The sequence below is a fragment of the Eublepharis macularius genome, chromosome 8 (assembly GCF_028583425.1).
Source record: "Eublepharis macularius isolate TG4126 chromosome 8, MPM_Emac_v1.0, whole genome shotgun sequence".
NCBI classification, from domain to species: Eukaryota; Metazoa; Chordata; class Lepidosauria; order Squamata; family Eublepharidae; genus Eublepharis; species Eublepharis macularius.
Window position 1 is genome coordinate 101,463,588 of NC_072797.1, and position 15,457 is coordinate 101,479,044.

Genomic DNA, 15,457 nt, shown 5'->3' on the forward strand with positions numbered 1-15,457 from the left:
TCTAACCTGGAGGAAGATTCCTTCCTGATCCCAAGATGGTGATGGGCATATAAGAAAGGGCAACAAGACCTAGCACCAGCTCATCCATAGTGAGTCATAAAATCGTCACTGCTGTGAGGTGGCCATCTAGCCTCTTCTTAAATACCTCTGAGGATGGAGAACCCACCACCTCCCAAGGAAGCCTGCTCCACTGAAGAACTGCTCTAACCGTCAGGAAGCTCTTCTGAAAATCTATCCAAAAACTTGTTTGCTTTAATTTTGTTGTTTCTGGTTCAACCCTCTGGGGCAACAGAAAGCAACTCTGCTCCGTACTCTATTTGACAGCCCTTCAAATACTTGAAGAGGGCTATCATATCACCTCTCCGTTGCCTCCTCTCCAGGCTAAACATACCCAGATCCTTCAACTTTTCCTTAAAAGACTTGCAGTGCAATCCTAAGAAGAGTTACTCCAGTCTAAACCTATTGAAATCAATGGGCTTAGACTGGAGTAACTCTTCTTAGGATCGCTCTGTTAGTCTCCAGACCTCTCACCATCTTTGTTGCCTTCCTTTGGACACATTCCAGCTTGTCAACATCCTCCTTATATTGTGGTGCCCCAAACTGAATGCAATACTTCAAGTGAGGTCTAACCAGAGCAAAATGATACCATCACTTTACATGATCTGGACACTGTACACCTATTCATACAGCCTAAAATCACATTTGCCTTTTTAGCTACAACATTACACTGCTGACTTGTTCAGTGTATGATCTACTAAGACCCCTAAATCCTTTTCACATGTACTACTGCCAAGACAAGTCTCCCCCATCCTATAAGTATGCCTTTGATTTTTCCTACTTTCCTGAACATGATGTACAGATCAGAAGCTTTATATTTTATGTAAACATGGCGTGGGGTGGGGAATTGCTTGTTCCCTTTCAGGTAGTCCTGTTTTTATTTCTTTCTGATGGCAATGATTAGGGAAGAAAATATAAAATAACTGCCACGGAAAGCTAAAATGAAAAATTAATTGGCTGTACCGAGAGATATATTACACTGTTAATTACAAGAGGTGTTGAGCTTGTTGACCTAAGCAACTTGTGTGTGAAGGATTTAGAAAGAAAAAAAAAACAGACACAGGCACCTTAGAATATGGTATCTGAACTAAGAAAATATTATCTGCATATCCTTCAGCAACTGCTTTTAGTTTGGTTCTGCCCCGCACAGTGAACCAGATCCTTCCCATTGTTTTAGCTTGATCTCAGCCTAGTTTCAGTCCTCACCACAGTCCCCAATCAGCAGGGCTTTTTTCAGTGGGAACGCAGTGGAACAGAGTTCCGGAACCTCTTGAAAATGGTCACATGGCTGGTGGCCCCACCCCTTGATCTCCAGATAGAGGGGAGTTTAGATTGCTCTCCGCACCACTGAGCGGTGCAGAGGGCAATCTAAACTCCCATCTGTCTGGAGATCGGGGTGTAGCCACCAGCTATGTGACCATTTTCTTCGAGGGCAACCCACTGAGTTCCACCACCTCTTTTCCCAGAAAAAAAGCCCTGCCGATCGGCATGTTTTTGCCCTCACAGTTCTTGGCATAGTCTCTTTGGTGGTCAAATGTGGCTGTTCTTGCCTCTTTTGCCAGTGGAAAAACTGGCAGGTATCCAAGCCAGTGACTTCTCTATATGAAAACAGCTTATGGTAAGTGGATACACCTGTCTGCTTGGAGAGTCACAACATTGGATCCGTAAGTTCCTATCAGCTGGTACCTCCAGCCAGGAGGAAATCTTAATGATGAGCCATTATCCGGCGCTATAGCTCCTGTGAAGAGTATCGTTTCATGGAAGTGTTTTTGACGAGTAAGAGCCATAACATTTAAAACAGTCTTTGCCCAGAGCTGGAACATCCTGTTGCCTCCACCTCTCCCCACCTGCATGTTCGGTGGGGCACCTCAAAATGTAACGCAAGTGCATTAAATAGTGGTCCTCCCTGCTTTTACCAGTTCTGGTTATTAAATGCTTATTTTGGCTCCTACAGATTTGGAATATTTCATCAGCCCTATTGTAGACTGTAGGAATGGTATATTCTATAGGAATAATAGACAAGATGCAACTGAAGGAAAACTGTAATGGCTAACAGCAGAGATGGGGATCTAGAAATAACTACATAAAGCAAATCAAATAAGAGGAAGGATGGAGATTAATATTATCCCTGAAAAGACTTGCACAAGATACAATTTATTAATTTACAAATTAAAAGCTATATAGAATTTTTGGGGGGTGAGGGGATGATGAACCAATTTACCAAAAAATCGTTCTGAATAGTCTTAAAGAGAGGGTCCAGTATTCTTAAAATACTGTTGGATTCTTGGCAACTTAAACCAGTGATGCTTTGCCATGCTAGGAGCATATCATGCGCAGCTTTTATAAGATACCCTTCACAATACAGATTTATGCTAAAAGTAACCTAATGTTTCTGACAGCTCAAGTGTGACATGAATATAATCCACCTTTCTTGGGGAAGCTAATCTAAGCAGTTTATTTTCCGATACTGCTGATAGGGCTATATCTCTTGATGTCACAGCAGTTGAGATTCTGATGGTAACATATTGTTTGTGGGTCACTGCTTTTGTCTAAAACAGTAGGTTGGAACAGAATAGCAAAGGTTAATTAAGTTTGTCTATCAAGGTGGGACAGATATAGATAGTGCTTGTGTTTCTCACTCTGGAATCAAACAGTAGGGAAATTACTGTGTTTTAAACCCCCACCCCCACTGGTAAAAGTGCTCAGAAGGTTTTAGAAGTGGAACTCCATAACACCAAAGAATCCTAATGTGGAAATGCTGTACTTAATTTAGTGATTATAAACAAGCCCAGTTTCTCTAGATGAGCCCTGAAAATAAACCTTGACAGGAGATGCTTATTGCACTGTTCATGGGAATAATCTGTTTCCTGTGTCCTACCTTGTTGGTCTAGTGAACTATATTCATAGGTGTTGATAGGATTTTTTTAGAGCTAATCCAAAGAGCCAGAACAACTTTCTCACCTGTCCTGTCATGGTAGGATGGGTGTGGGATCAGCTGTTCCTACCTTTCCTCTGTTGCCTGAAGCAGAGAGATCCCACCAGTCCACTGAGAAAGGGATATGGTATGAGCATGTACAGATTTCCTTTTCCTGGTAGGGCTGTGACAAGATGAGAGGCTAGGCTGACTCGGTATATGACCAGGACTCCTGCAAACATAGCATGTGCTTTGGAGGTTTGGGGGGGGGGTGTCTCCAGGGTTCACAAGTTCAACTTTCCATGGACCTGTTTTGCCTGGAGTGACCTTGGAATGAAGAAGACTTTAACCAAGAGGATTTATTTGCTATAGGTGGGTGGGATGTGTTTATTTTCTACCTGGACATTGGAAAATTCATCTCAGCTCATAATTTTTCATTACAAAAGCTGTGGGGACTGTATTGTTTGTTAGATTATTCTTAGCCTTTTTCTCCATGCCTAGAGTTATGGGTGTGGTTCTTGCCCTTGCCCTGTCCTCTCCCAAGTGGTCACGGTGAGAATTTTCAGTGTTTCAAAAGAGTGAAGGTCTCTCTGTCCTCATTGGCTAAATGATCTTCTAAGTCCCTTTATAATACAGTGCTAAGGTCAAGCATTTTTATGTTCAGCTGGCTTTTTACAGTTACTATAAAATAGGGTAGCTAAGCTCTATAAAAAGGAAACCTTGTGGTTTCAGATTTACTGTGGTTCAGATTTACTGTGGTGTATATTCTAAACAGTTTAATAAAACAGAACCTAAAGCTTTCTAGATTTTCTTCAGTGGTTAATCCAACGTCGATTGTTTGCAGAGCCCAGCCTCCATCTGTCGGTCGTACTGTGGTTCACAGACTTGGTGTGGGTAATAAGATTATAAAACATGTCTCTTGCTAGCCAGCTACCACATACTAATAATAATAGTTGTAATAATTCATTGAATCCTGGGATTTTAGATGGTGGTTTTTTTGAAGAAATAGGGAAGGAGGGGGGGAACCCAAGAAGGCTTGAAAGGAAACAGGTCAGTTTTTACATCCCCAGGAGAAAGAAAACAAACTAGACAGCTTTTCAACACCAGTGGATAGTGCTGGCATTTTATTGCTGCTAAAACTATATTGTCCCTGTCAGGTGATTATTTTTAGGGGACCCACAGGAAAAAATCCCTAAACCAAAGAAAGGCTGTGGCAAGTGTTTAAAGGTAAAACGGTACAGAGAGTTTGGCAGCATTAGACTTGAGGGCAGGTTGTGTTTATGAAAGGAAGAGGAACTTTGAGAGTTCCTGTCTGAAGTTCTGTAATTTGGAGTCTTGGCAGCTCCTCAGTTGGTGTCCAGCATATTTAGGTTATTTAGGCAAGTTCGGCCAGCGCCTCGGCTTTTCTGAATCTGGAGGATTGGCCATAGACCTGCTAACATGTTACTCAGTCCTGGCTGCTGTATGTAATTTTATGATGGGTGAAAAAAGGGAAAGCTCTGTTGCCTAAATTATACTGCATTATGTGGGGATACGAATGAACCTCGGATGTAAGTTTTTATCAAGCAAACTCGATTCAGTTTTCTGTGGCACCACTTTCAGTTGTTAGACCATTCCAAAACTGAAAGAAGTCGTTGACATGATTGACAAGGCCGCTGTAAGGACCTGGGTCGTCATTGGATTTGAGAAGTGCAGAAGGTAGGTGGTAAGGGTGATAAAAGCATCTTGAAATTGTGGTAGGACTTCCTTTAAGCTGAGAATACAGAACTTCTTGAACTGGAGACAACCAGTTTGGTGTCGTGGTTAAGAGCGGCAGGACTCTAATCTGGAGAACCGGGTTTGGTTCCCCACTCCTCCACTTGAAGCCGGCTGGGTGACCTTGGGTCAGTCATAGCTCTTCTAGAGCTCTCTCAGCCCCATCTACCTCACAGGGTGATTATTGTGGGGATAATAATAACATACTTTGTAAACCGCTCTGAGTGGACGTTAAGTTGTCGTGAAGGGCAATATATAAATGTATTATTATTATTATTATTATTATTATTATTATTAAGAACTTTAGAGATAGCATGATAAAATTTGTAGTCTCCCATGATGGACTCATGCCACGAGGCAGAAATTATCTGGGCAGAGATATGTTATACAGAAGACAGTGACGTAGATGATGGTCGCATGGGTAATCTCTGGTCAGAGCAGACTTTTGAAGCTGTCCCATTGGCAGTACATTGACAGCAGGATTAAGGGTGCATGTCATTGTGCGCATCTATTCTACCACCTTCAACTCTGAAGGTGTTCTACTTTGAAAGCACTTAGAGCAAAATAGAACACTTGTGCTGATACATCTAGTATGGGAAGCAAATTGAGGATTTCAGCATATGTATTCTCAAGATGGCAGCTATAATTACAAATTCAGAGGTAAAGTGGGATACTTCTCTTATCATATTAAGTTTAGGGAGTAGTCATTCCTATTGGTTCAATAAATGCAAGTACATTTCTATGTGCCTGTCTGAGATTTGTGTTACTTACTACTTTCTTTTTTCTTTCTCTAAACAGGTGAAAAGCCCAGAGAACCGCCATGGTATGAGTTCCCAGTATAGGATGCATTCTTATTATTCCCCCACATCTTATTTGGGACAGAGTGTTGGGACCCCTGCTTGCGTCTCCCAGATTTTAACTTTTGAGGAGAGTCCTTCTTTCCCTGAAACAAAAGCAAATGGTAAGCATATCATCACCAAGAAGTAATGGGAATAGAGTGGGTTGCCATGAGAAATGATCTAGTCAGAAACACATAACTTAGGAGACGAGTGAAGAGAGTCTGTGGATTGGATCCTGTGAATCCATTTCTTTGGCACAAGGAGACTTGCTCTGGCAGAAGAGACTCTTGGTGGAAGAGGCAGGAGAGTAGTTGTATCCCTTCCCACATATTGCAGTTGCTTGTTTTGCATGGGTTTTTTTTCCTCATGAGGCTTCCTCAACCTCCAGTGTTGCCTTTTTGGTACTCACAAGGGGCTGCTGGGTAAACGAGAAAGCAGGAAAGATCCCCCTAGCACCCCCCACTAACTGTGCGAAGGATCCAGCTTTAAGTTTTTTATTGCCGTTTTCTCAGTTGTTCCACAAATGCTTTGTTCGCTCATTCTTTATTTTTCTTCGGCAGTAACACTTCCCTGCTTATTTAGAGACCCAGCCACGTGGTTCAGAATCTGCAGTGCTAGCCATGATATTTCTTTATTTCTACTCTTGGCAAATCCCCTCTCTAGTCAGGTATTTATGAAACAAGAGTTGTGGGAGAAGAAACTTGTTCAAAAATACATTGCCAGATGCAGACACAGTTCTAGGAGGAGGAGATGGGAGAGCACTCCTCCTATGCATTTTTAAACTGCCCAAAGTGCTGCACGGTCAATCATTATTGACTACTCGTCTAGGCGATATTCCACATACTGATATTGTTCCCTAAGTTAGCTCATCAATCAGCAGTGGACAAGCAGGGCGAGGTAATTTACTGAGCTCCAGCAGTGTTTTCCAAGCTCTGACAGAGTGTTTTTCCATAGTAGGAGAACCTGCCTGGCTCAAGTAGTACAGGAACAATTATGAAGGGTGTGAATAAAAACACTCCGCACACTTTTTTGATGGTCGTCTTAATAGTTCACTCTTTTCCTAACACATTCATCATTTCAAACACATGCTGTACATTTTCAGCCTAAAGGCAAGATAAATGTTTTTGTTTGTGTCTTCTGTTGTGCCGCTCCCCCAAACTGCAACATTTACAATGGCTACTGACCAGGTGAGGATGGTGTAGACAGTGGAACACTACTCATATCAAAATGGGACACTTGGGCCGTTTCCACACGGCTTACCTGAAGCCGGGCCATGCCGCAACGTCGCGGATCGTGCCGGGGAAAATGCGAAATACCGCGTTTTCTCTCACGATCACGCAAAACTCGTGCGAGAAAATGCGATATTTCGCGTTTTTCCCGGCACGATCCACAACTTTGCGGCATGGCCCGCTTTCAGGTAAGCCGTGTGGAAACGGCCCTGGTTGGTTCAAAATACATTCTCCTTTGGTTACCAAAAAGAACGTCAGCCACTTCAGAGCTCCTTCAGAATTTTAAACTGTGATTGAACCACAAAATAAGCACCAAGCTGCTGTCACGTACTTAGCCACTGAAGTGAGAATAAAGCTGAAGAGAAATCAATGAACAAAATACATGATACAACCTTGCTGTGAAGGTGCACTCAAGACAGTGACTATTTTGCCAACCCATCATTGCACAATGCAAATGTAGAATTCTGTATCGGATGCATCATTCGGCATTTGGAGAATCTCAGTTTTCTGTTTTTATTTTCAAGCAGGTTTCCTGCTGAGGGAGTAAATTGGGTTTTAAAGCATATAACCAATGCCTGGTATCATCACAAATGCCAGAGGGAAATTTGAACAGAATTACCAGTGTTTGGTGATGGGGCTATAGTGCATATTCTCATAGCTAGGACAAGAAAATGAAAAAAACAACAAGCCTTGTATGCACAATTAGCATTTCTTGGTGCACATAGGGGGATTCCTTTGGCACAATTTTAATAGGGAATATACTGCTTTCTGAACATAGACAATCACAGGGAGGGAGCACACATTTGGACACTGCCTTCATGCATGGGCACCATTCTCACAAGCTGGCGATGACATACAGGCAGGGAGAGGCCAGTGCTCTTGCACTCACTCTCCTGCTCCACACATTCAGTCAACACACGGAGGGGGTCTTGGGTAGAGGGCCTTGTCCTGAAGTTTTATTATATTATGGAATGACAGTATAATTCAACATCAGGTAGTTAATTCAGCTCCAGATATGTACATCGGATTAATTTTTAGCATTAGATCCACAAACAGTTTACATACGTTACGTAGAATTGACCTGAGTATGACAGGTATCAATTCCATTGGGATAGTCAAGGCCAGTTTCTCTAGTCAGTGGTTCTCAATCTAGGGCCATATGCCCCCCCGGGGGGCCCAAGATATTCCAAGGGGGCCACAGGTAAAAATTGCATAAATGGGGGACCATGGCACGAGACTAGGGGGCCACAGAGGGAAGTGAGAAGTGAAGAAAACAGAGAAGTGACCGAGAAAAGAAAACAGAAAAGACAGTGTGTGGGGCGCTGTTTCTTCATGCAAGTGTAACCCTGAGTCCACTAGGGGGAGCTAAAGAGCAGGGGTATTCCATATAAGGAAGAAAAAGCGCAGTTTATTGGCATATAAAATGCCACTGCCACTCTCCAATGCCCACCCCTCCCTGGACTGCACATCTGCCTTTTGAAGCTCCTGCCTCCGCCCGTGCCAGTACATCATAAACTCCTTCTCTTAAGGTATTCGTGTTTGAAATACAATGTCTTGTGTATGGAGATGGCAGAAGACACAGAATACCTGCAGGGGGTAGCAAATCTGAGAGTTAGATAGATAGCAAAATAAGATCCTTCTTTCTTCATCTCTTCAGTCCTTCTTGAATGTCTCCAGATTGGTATTATTAGGCTACTTCCTGCTTCTTCCCAGAAGTCTCTCCCAGTTTAGTAAGGCAGTTAGTATCTATTCTGTTTCTCTGCTTTCTATCAGAAGGCCAAGCTACAAGTGACGAATTACACTTGCCTGGCAAGTGAACAGACTCAAGTGTATTCCTCCCTTGATCACTTGATCAGTGAAGTGCAAGTGAATGGCAAATGAACAGGGAGGAATACACGTGAGTCTGTTCACTTGCCAGGCAAGTGTAATTCATTGCTTGTAGCTTGGCTCAGAGTTTTAGTTCCTGAATAAACCCTCTTCATTCACTCCTTAATCAGACTCAAGATCATTCATAAGATATACCATACCCTACAGTTTGTGCTCCCCACCACTGGTGCATGCCAACGTGATCGGAAGTCCACATTAGAGTGCCCCCGCCCAGTGCAGGATCATGAAAGTGTAGGGTTGTAACGCCAGCATCCACCAATGGACTCGCTCATTGTGGTGCCCGGTATCCTTCATCCTCTGCAGTGCAACATGGTCGCTTACCAGGGCAAAGGGGTGGCACAGCAGATGGTATCTTAGCGAGGTCACCGCCAGCGCCTTTCTCCAGCGCAGAGTAGGCCTTCTCTCAGAGGAACAGCCTCCTGCTGAGAAAAAGTACAGGGTGTTCTCAACCCCCATGCTTTTGAGCTAGCACCGCCTCTTGTTCTACCCCCAAGGCATCAGTGTACACAGTGAAGGGCTGCTCAAAATCCAGCCCTTGCAGCACTGCGTTGGTAAGGATATTCATAATCTAGTTTAGGGATTTTTGATGTTCTGGCCCCCAGGGTATTGGCTCCAGTACCCCCTTCTTCAAAAGATCCAATAAGGGGGCTGCTCAAGTAGCAAAATACGGGATGTAGTATCTAGCTAGCTCCAACAGTTTTTTTTAAAAATTTTTATTGGATTAGATGTCATTAAATTGTACATTACAATCAGTTTCCTTTAATTTTTCCAATTCTAACCCCCTCCCTTTCCCCCCCTTTTGTTGACTTCCAACAGTTTTCCAACCCCTTGTCCCTTTTCCCTTACTCATTTTAAATTTATTCTATCTATCAAACATAAACTTTCACTTTCTTCTAAGCTTATCTATATAACACAGTGCTCCTTCTATCTTCCTACTTACTTTAACAACTAAATAATACATAACTAAATAATACATTCTTGGCATATTTTCTTTTGATAATAATCATTTAGCTAATTTTGGTACTCTATACTCTATCTTATAATCTCATCTTCAATATGGGACAAACAATTTATCCCTCATTTAGCATAATTTTAGATACTTCTATAAACAGTACATTCAATATAAGTCAACCAATTTAACTTATACTCTATATATTACTTTTTCTACATATCTTATCTTCATACTGTTTTAATTATATAATTATATTATTCTTTCATTATGCAACTATCCACCAAAAATAGTCAACCAATTTGACCCATATATACCTCCAAACCAATTCAATCAATTTAATACATGATCTATACATTAATATATATTTTCCCACCTTACTTAAATTCCTTCATTGCAATTATAAAATTATCTCCATTATACAATTATTGCCAGAAATGAAATTAATTAGTTTCTATCCTTATAATTAGTTAATTTCTATCATTATAATTCTTGTAATAACACCTATAATACTTAATGCTATATATAATAGTCTAATAAAATAGTTGCTTAGAAATTCTCATTTACCTCTCCACCCCCTGGTAAAGTCACCTCCCTCTACTTTTATTGTATTTCAGTAATTTTCAAACTGCCACAGTTCTCCTCCCACCTCCCATTTCTTCACTAAATATTGTTTCAGCTTCTCCCAATCCGTGTTGAACTGTCCTGGATCAAGGTCTCTCAGTTTCCTTGTCATTTTGTCCATTTCCGCCATGTACAGCAATTTATATATCCAGTCCTCAATAGTTGGCACTTCTTGCACTTTCCACTTTTGCGCGTACAAAAGTCTAGCCGCTGCTGTCATGTAAAATAGCAATGTCCTATATTGTGCTGGAATATCCTCCATTCCCAAGTTCAGTAGCAGGAGTTCTGGGTTCTTATTAATTTGAAATTGTAAAATCTCGCTTATTACTCTTATTATTTCCCCCCAGTACTGCCTAGCTACCTCACAAGTCCACCACATGTGATACAAAGATCCCTCATGCTTTTTACATTTCCAGCATTTATTAGACGTGTTCAAATTCCCTAGCGCAATTTTCTTTGGTGTCAGATACCAACGATAAATCATTTTATAGACATTCTCTTTAATATTGGTGCATGTCGTGATCTTCACTGTATTCTTCCACAAGTATTCCCACGCCTCCATTGTTATTTCCTTATTAAAGTTTATAGCCCAGCTAGCTCCAACAGTTGATGGACTTGTTGCTTGGATGTGAGCCATCGTAGCTCTTGGAGGGCCTTCACCTTGCTGTCCACGGGTTGTACTTCGCCCCTTCTGACCAGATGCCCCAAGTATTGTAGGGCCCTCCAGGCCAGGTGACATTTCCAGGCATTCAGGTGTATGCCATATGACTGTGAACGCCGCCTCTAGGTGCTGTAAATGCTCCTGCCATATTTTGCTATATACCACCACATCGTCTATGTAGGTTGCCACAAACCCTTGGCAAAGGCTCAGCGGATAGTCCACTAGCCACTGAAATGTAGCCACCACCCCGTGGAGCCTGAAGGGCATAGTCATGAACTGGAACAGAGCACAGGGGGTTGTAAATGCCATCTTCTCAAATCGAATCGAATCCCTTTATTGGCCTAACAGCATAGACTTGCACAGTCAGCAAGGAGACAGAACATCCATTACCCCAACGCTTAAACCATTCTTTCAAAAGCCAATAGGCCTTCATGTCATCTGTGGGAGTTATCTTCAGGACATGGAATACCCCACCTGCCCCAGAATTGCCCATTGAGGTGGTGCCAGAGCTGGACACTATGGCTCAGGCCATCTCTTGGACACGTCGGTCCTGGGCCACCCTTTGCAGGTCCATAACATGCTGAATTAAGTTCCCTTGTGCACCCGCCAGCCATTCCCCAAAGTGGATCATGTCCACTAGGGATACACAGGGCATTATCCCTTGAGCCCCAGGAGTTGTCATTGTCTTTACTTCCCTCAGGTAGCGCCTGCCAACTGCTTGGATCCTGGACGAGCCCCCACTTTTGTGAAATTTGCCCCAGTGACCTCAGAGTAGGCACAGCTCATTTAACTGAGCTGCAGCCTCCCAGCTCATCTCTGCTTCTGGTGCTTTCTATGCTCGAGTCACCTGTGCTGTTCCCGAGCTCAATGTAGGGCTGCACCTCCAGCTGGTAGGCTGGGGCGTTGTTTAGGGCAGGGAGTTCGGAGTTGCCTGACTGAGCTCAGCCCCGAGCAGCTCTGCCTCTGCCCCGGTGGCTCACTGGGACTGGACCTCTGTCCCGGTTGCCCTGGCTCTGGTCGTCGTCGGTTACAGCTGCTTCACCCTTGTGCCTGAGCCTCCTTGCTCCTTCTCATCTCTACCTCTCGTTCTCCATCTCCACCACTCCACTCTCCAATGCCCCTCCCTGGGCTGCTCGTCTTCCTTTTGAAGCTCCTGCCTTGCTGCCTCCGCCCTGCCCCCCAGGCGGGGTGTCTGGTGTCGGTATGTCATAGCTGGATTTAATGCAAATTTCCCAAGCTATACTTGATCGAACTGAGTAGTCCATATGAGTCTCCCAGATAATTCTGACCAGATTCAGACCTGCTGAGCTTCTACAAGATCGCTACATCCTCTGTCATATTTTTATCCCATCCTTCTTCCAAAAAGCTGAGAGTGGTGTTCTCACCACTATTCTCACCCATTTTGGGTGGAAGATCCATCTAGTTTACCTGTTTTGATCACATGCCTTCCAACCATTTTCTAAGATATGTGGGAAAGAGCTGCAAAACACAATCGAGGATCATGGTTTATCTGAAAATTCCTTCCAAACACTGATCTGTTAGAAATAACACAAAAATCCCCTTGTTGGATCTGACCATGGGTCCATCCAGTTCACCATGGTCTCCAGCAGTGGCTCAGCAAACTCTTTAGAAAACTCAAAAGTAGAGCATGATGGGGGATAGCCATCTCATACTATTATCTCTGTAATGTTATCTTCCTTAATGTTAATGGAGGAGGGGAAAGTGATGTAAGGTGCTTTGGGTCCCCATTGGGAAGAAAGGCAGAGTATCAATGAAGTAAAATAAAATAAATAAATCTTCCCACATGTGACAACCACACAGTGTTACTAGATAATATAGGAGATTTGCTTGTGGAGTTTGGCTCTTGGGAAAAAGAATATCTATAGCCAGAGAAGTGTTTTCTCCCCTGAGCATTCCTGATTAACTGTCTTCCTTTTTGGGGCACTGGGTTTGTCTGTTGCCATCACTGCTTTTGGATCTTGAGAGTAGCTGACAAGGTGTTATGGCTTCACATGAGATTTCAGTTCAAGCACTTCAAAACTTGGGACTAGTGTACCTCAGAGAGTATTGTTTTCCTATACGGTAATCCCACTTCTGCTTGCTGGAGCAAGCAAAGGAGGCTTTGTTTAGAGGTATGTCAGAGAGGAAGCTAGAACAGCAAATTAGGGCCTTGTCCATAGTCGCCTCCAAAGATTAGGGTTGCCTTGTTGAGTAAAGAACGTGAATGTATATGATTGGCCTTTGTGGGCAAAATATAGAACACCTGCATTGCTGAGATGTTGGAAGGTGAAATTTTACAGTGATTGGGTCATGCTTGCTATATTTGTTTCTTAAATTATTAGGATTATAGTTTTAGTTTTAAATCTAATAGAGAATGTTATTTGCCTTAAGGTGGCTACTTTAACACTGTAAATAAATGAATACATTGGGCTCCCAAGAAGGAAGTTTGCATTCTACCAGTACCAGCCATGGCTAATAGCTCAAAAAAGATGCTGAATCATCCCCTTGGGAGATGACATGGAGGGTGCCACAAGGGAACCATCTCCCACATGGTTCAGTATCTATGTAAGGCCTCTTAATGAGATCATCCATTGTTTGGGATGATCCATCAGTTTGCTCATGATCCCCAATCACATACTACTCTCAATAAGTCACTGGTTGCTGCTGTCTCTTTCCTGGCTCAGTGTCTGAATATGGTGGTCAGCTGACTGCAGGAGAACAAACTGAAGCTGAATCCAGATAAGTCAAAGGTGAGGCTGGCTGGGCCAGTGCTTTAAACAGGCTTGTTCTTTCTATCATGAATGGTCTACAGCTTTCACTAAAGGATTCAGGAGCTTACAAATGTTGCTGGACTTGGTGTTCTCCTTCAGGCCTCAGCCAAATAATGAGAGCCGGCTTATCAGAGGCAGGATGCCAGCATAGAATAAAGAAAGTCCGTAAATCACACAAGGAAAGTCTAAGCAGCCCAAAGGCCAGTTTTCCAAGAAAGCAAGCCGATAATAGCAGTGAAACAGAGTCTTAGGAAACCTGTTGAAGCCACGCTGAAGGGCCGCCTCCCTCAGACTCTTACACACTGTCTTGCGCCCAGTTTGCAACAGCTGTTTCAAATCTCTTGCGATGACGTCTCTCCTTCCTCTGGAATGGCCCACCTGTGCTGACCTGTGTTGGGTCTGTAAGTCCCCTCTTTGCCTACAGCAGTGTTGTTCTTGTGGGTCTGGGGATCCTGGAGAGGATAGGGCAGCTGGCTGATAGTGAACTGTCAGCTGTGGGTGGGGAGAGGAAGCCTCCTGGCCTTCTAGCTGAGATTCCCCTTCCGACTGCTCAACTGCAGCTGGCTGGGGGCTAACAGGCCTGGAATCCAACTACTTTTCAGCTAAGGAGTCAGAGCTGGCTGTCTATTTGTAGACACCTGATCTGGCCACACTGATCCAGACTTCAGGAACTTTGAGGCAAAATTACTGTACTGTGTTCTGTGTGGCGCTGCCTTCAGAGATAACCTAGGAGCTGCAGCTGATGCAAAATGTGGCATCCTGTTATATTGTCTGGTCACTCAAAATCATTCACAGCAGCTCGGAGAGCATACTTGGAGGATTCCCTCTCCCCTCCCTGCAGAAGTGAGCTCTAACAAAACAGGTTGGTGGCCATTTGTGGCCGTCAGAGCTGATGGCTACATGCGCTCAGCCCATAGGACAGTAATAGCTAAGTGAGTTCTGGCTTTGCTACTCTCCTGTGCGCCAGAATGTTTCTGTTTGCCCACCTGGCAAGATTTAGGAGTCCTTTGTACAGCTTAGAGCTACAGCCATTTCTGGGTTCTGTTTGCAGCTCACAGCCGGCAAATGTAAATTTGTTTTAGCCCTAAAAGGCAAACTGCTACACCAATGTATACAGTATTCAATCAAAGTTGTGGATGTCTTGGTGCTGTAACAAAAACTGCGCTTACATTCTTATATTTCACTCTTCTAGACAGATTAGTGTCCTACTCAGAGAGGAGAACAAGATCAGTATTATTATCCCCACAATACAGCTGAGGAGCTGGGACTGTGAGGAGCAGCTTACCCAAGGCCACCTGCTGAGCTCAAGGCAGTAGTGGGATTCGTTGGGCTGATTCGCAGCCCAACCACTTAACCACTAAGCCACAGCAGTACATCAAGTTTGCAAGACTGGAGGCTCAGTATGTTGTGCATAGGGATGGAGTGCTAGACTCTCTGTTGCCATGGCCATTTAGCCACTTTAGCACCTAACCACATATCCTAGTGCCTTGTAGCTACAGATTTAATTTGTTATTTTAAATCAAGATGTGGTTCTTCAACTTGTCTCTCCCAGGCTTGCTTCTAATTTTTCTTCCTCTCTTGAACCCCTCACTTTTCCTTATTCTTGTGAAGTACTCCTTTCAGACCTACTTCAGTAGCTCCCTGCTTCCTTCAGCATGCCTTTTTCTAGTTCCTTTTATATTCTTGTGGTGTCACATTTCTAGGATCACCGCTTATGACAGCTAGAGACCCTTCTGTTTTCCTCACTTCCTAGTATACTAAGAAACTCAGT

The 15,457-nt window shown here is 43.4% G+C and overlaps 1 protein-coding gene across 1 annotated transcript in view; it reads left to right on the plus strand.

Annotated features, from left to right (window-relative positions):
* The window catches only part of DMRT1 (doublesex and mab-3 related transcription factor 1), a 61,387-nt gene that overhangs the window by 26,788 nt on the left and 19,142 nt on the right, over nucleotides 1-15,457 (plus strand). Inside the window, exon 4 of the mRNA XM_054986955.1 lies at nucleotides 5,525-5,687. Coding sequence (XP_054842930.1) covers nucleotides 5,525-5,687 — 163 coding nt within the window. The remainder of the gene's footprint in view (nucleotides 1-5,524; nucleotides 5,688-15,457) is intronic.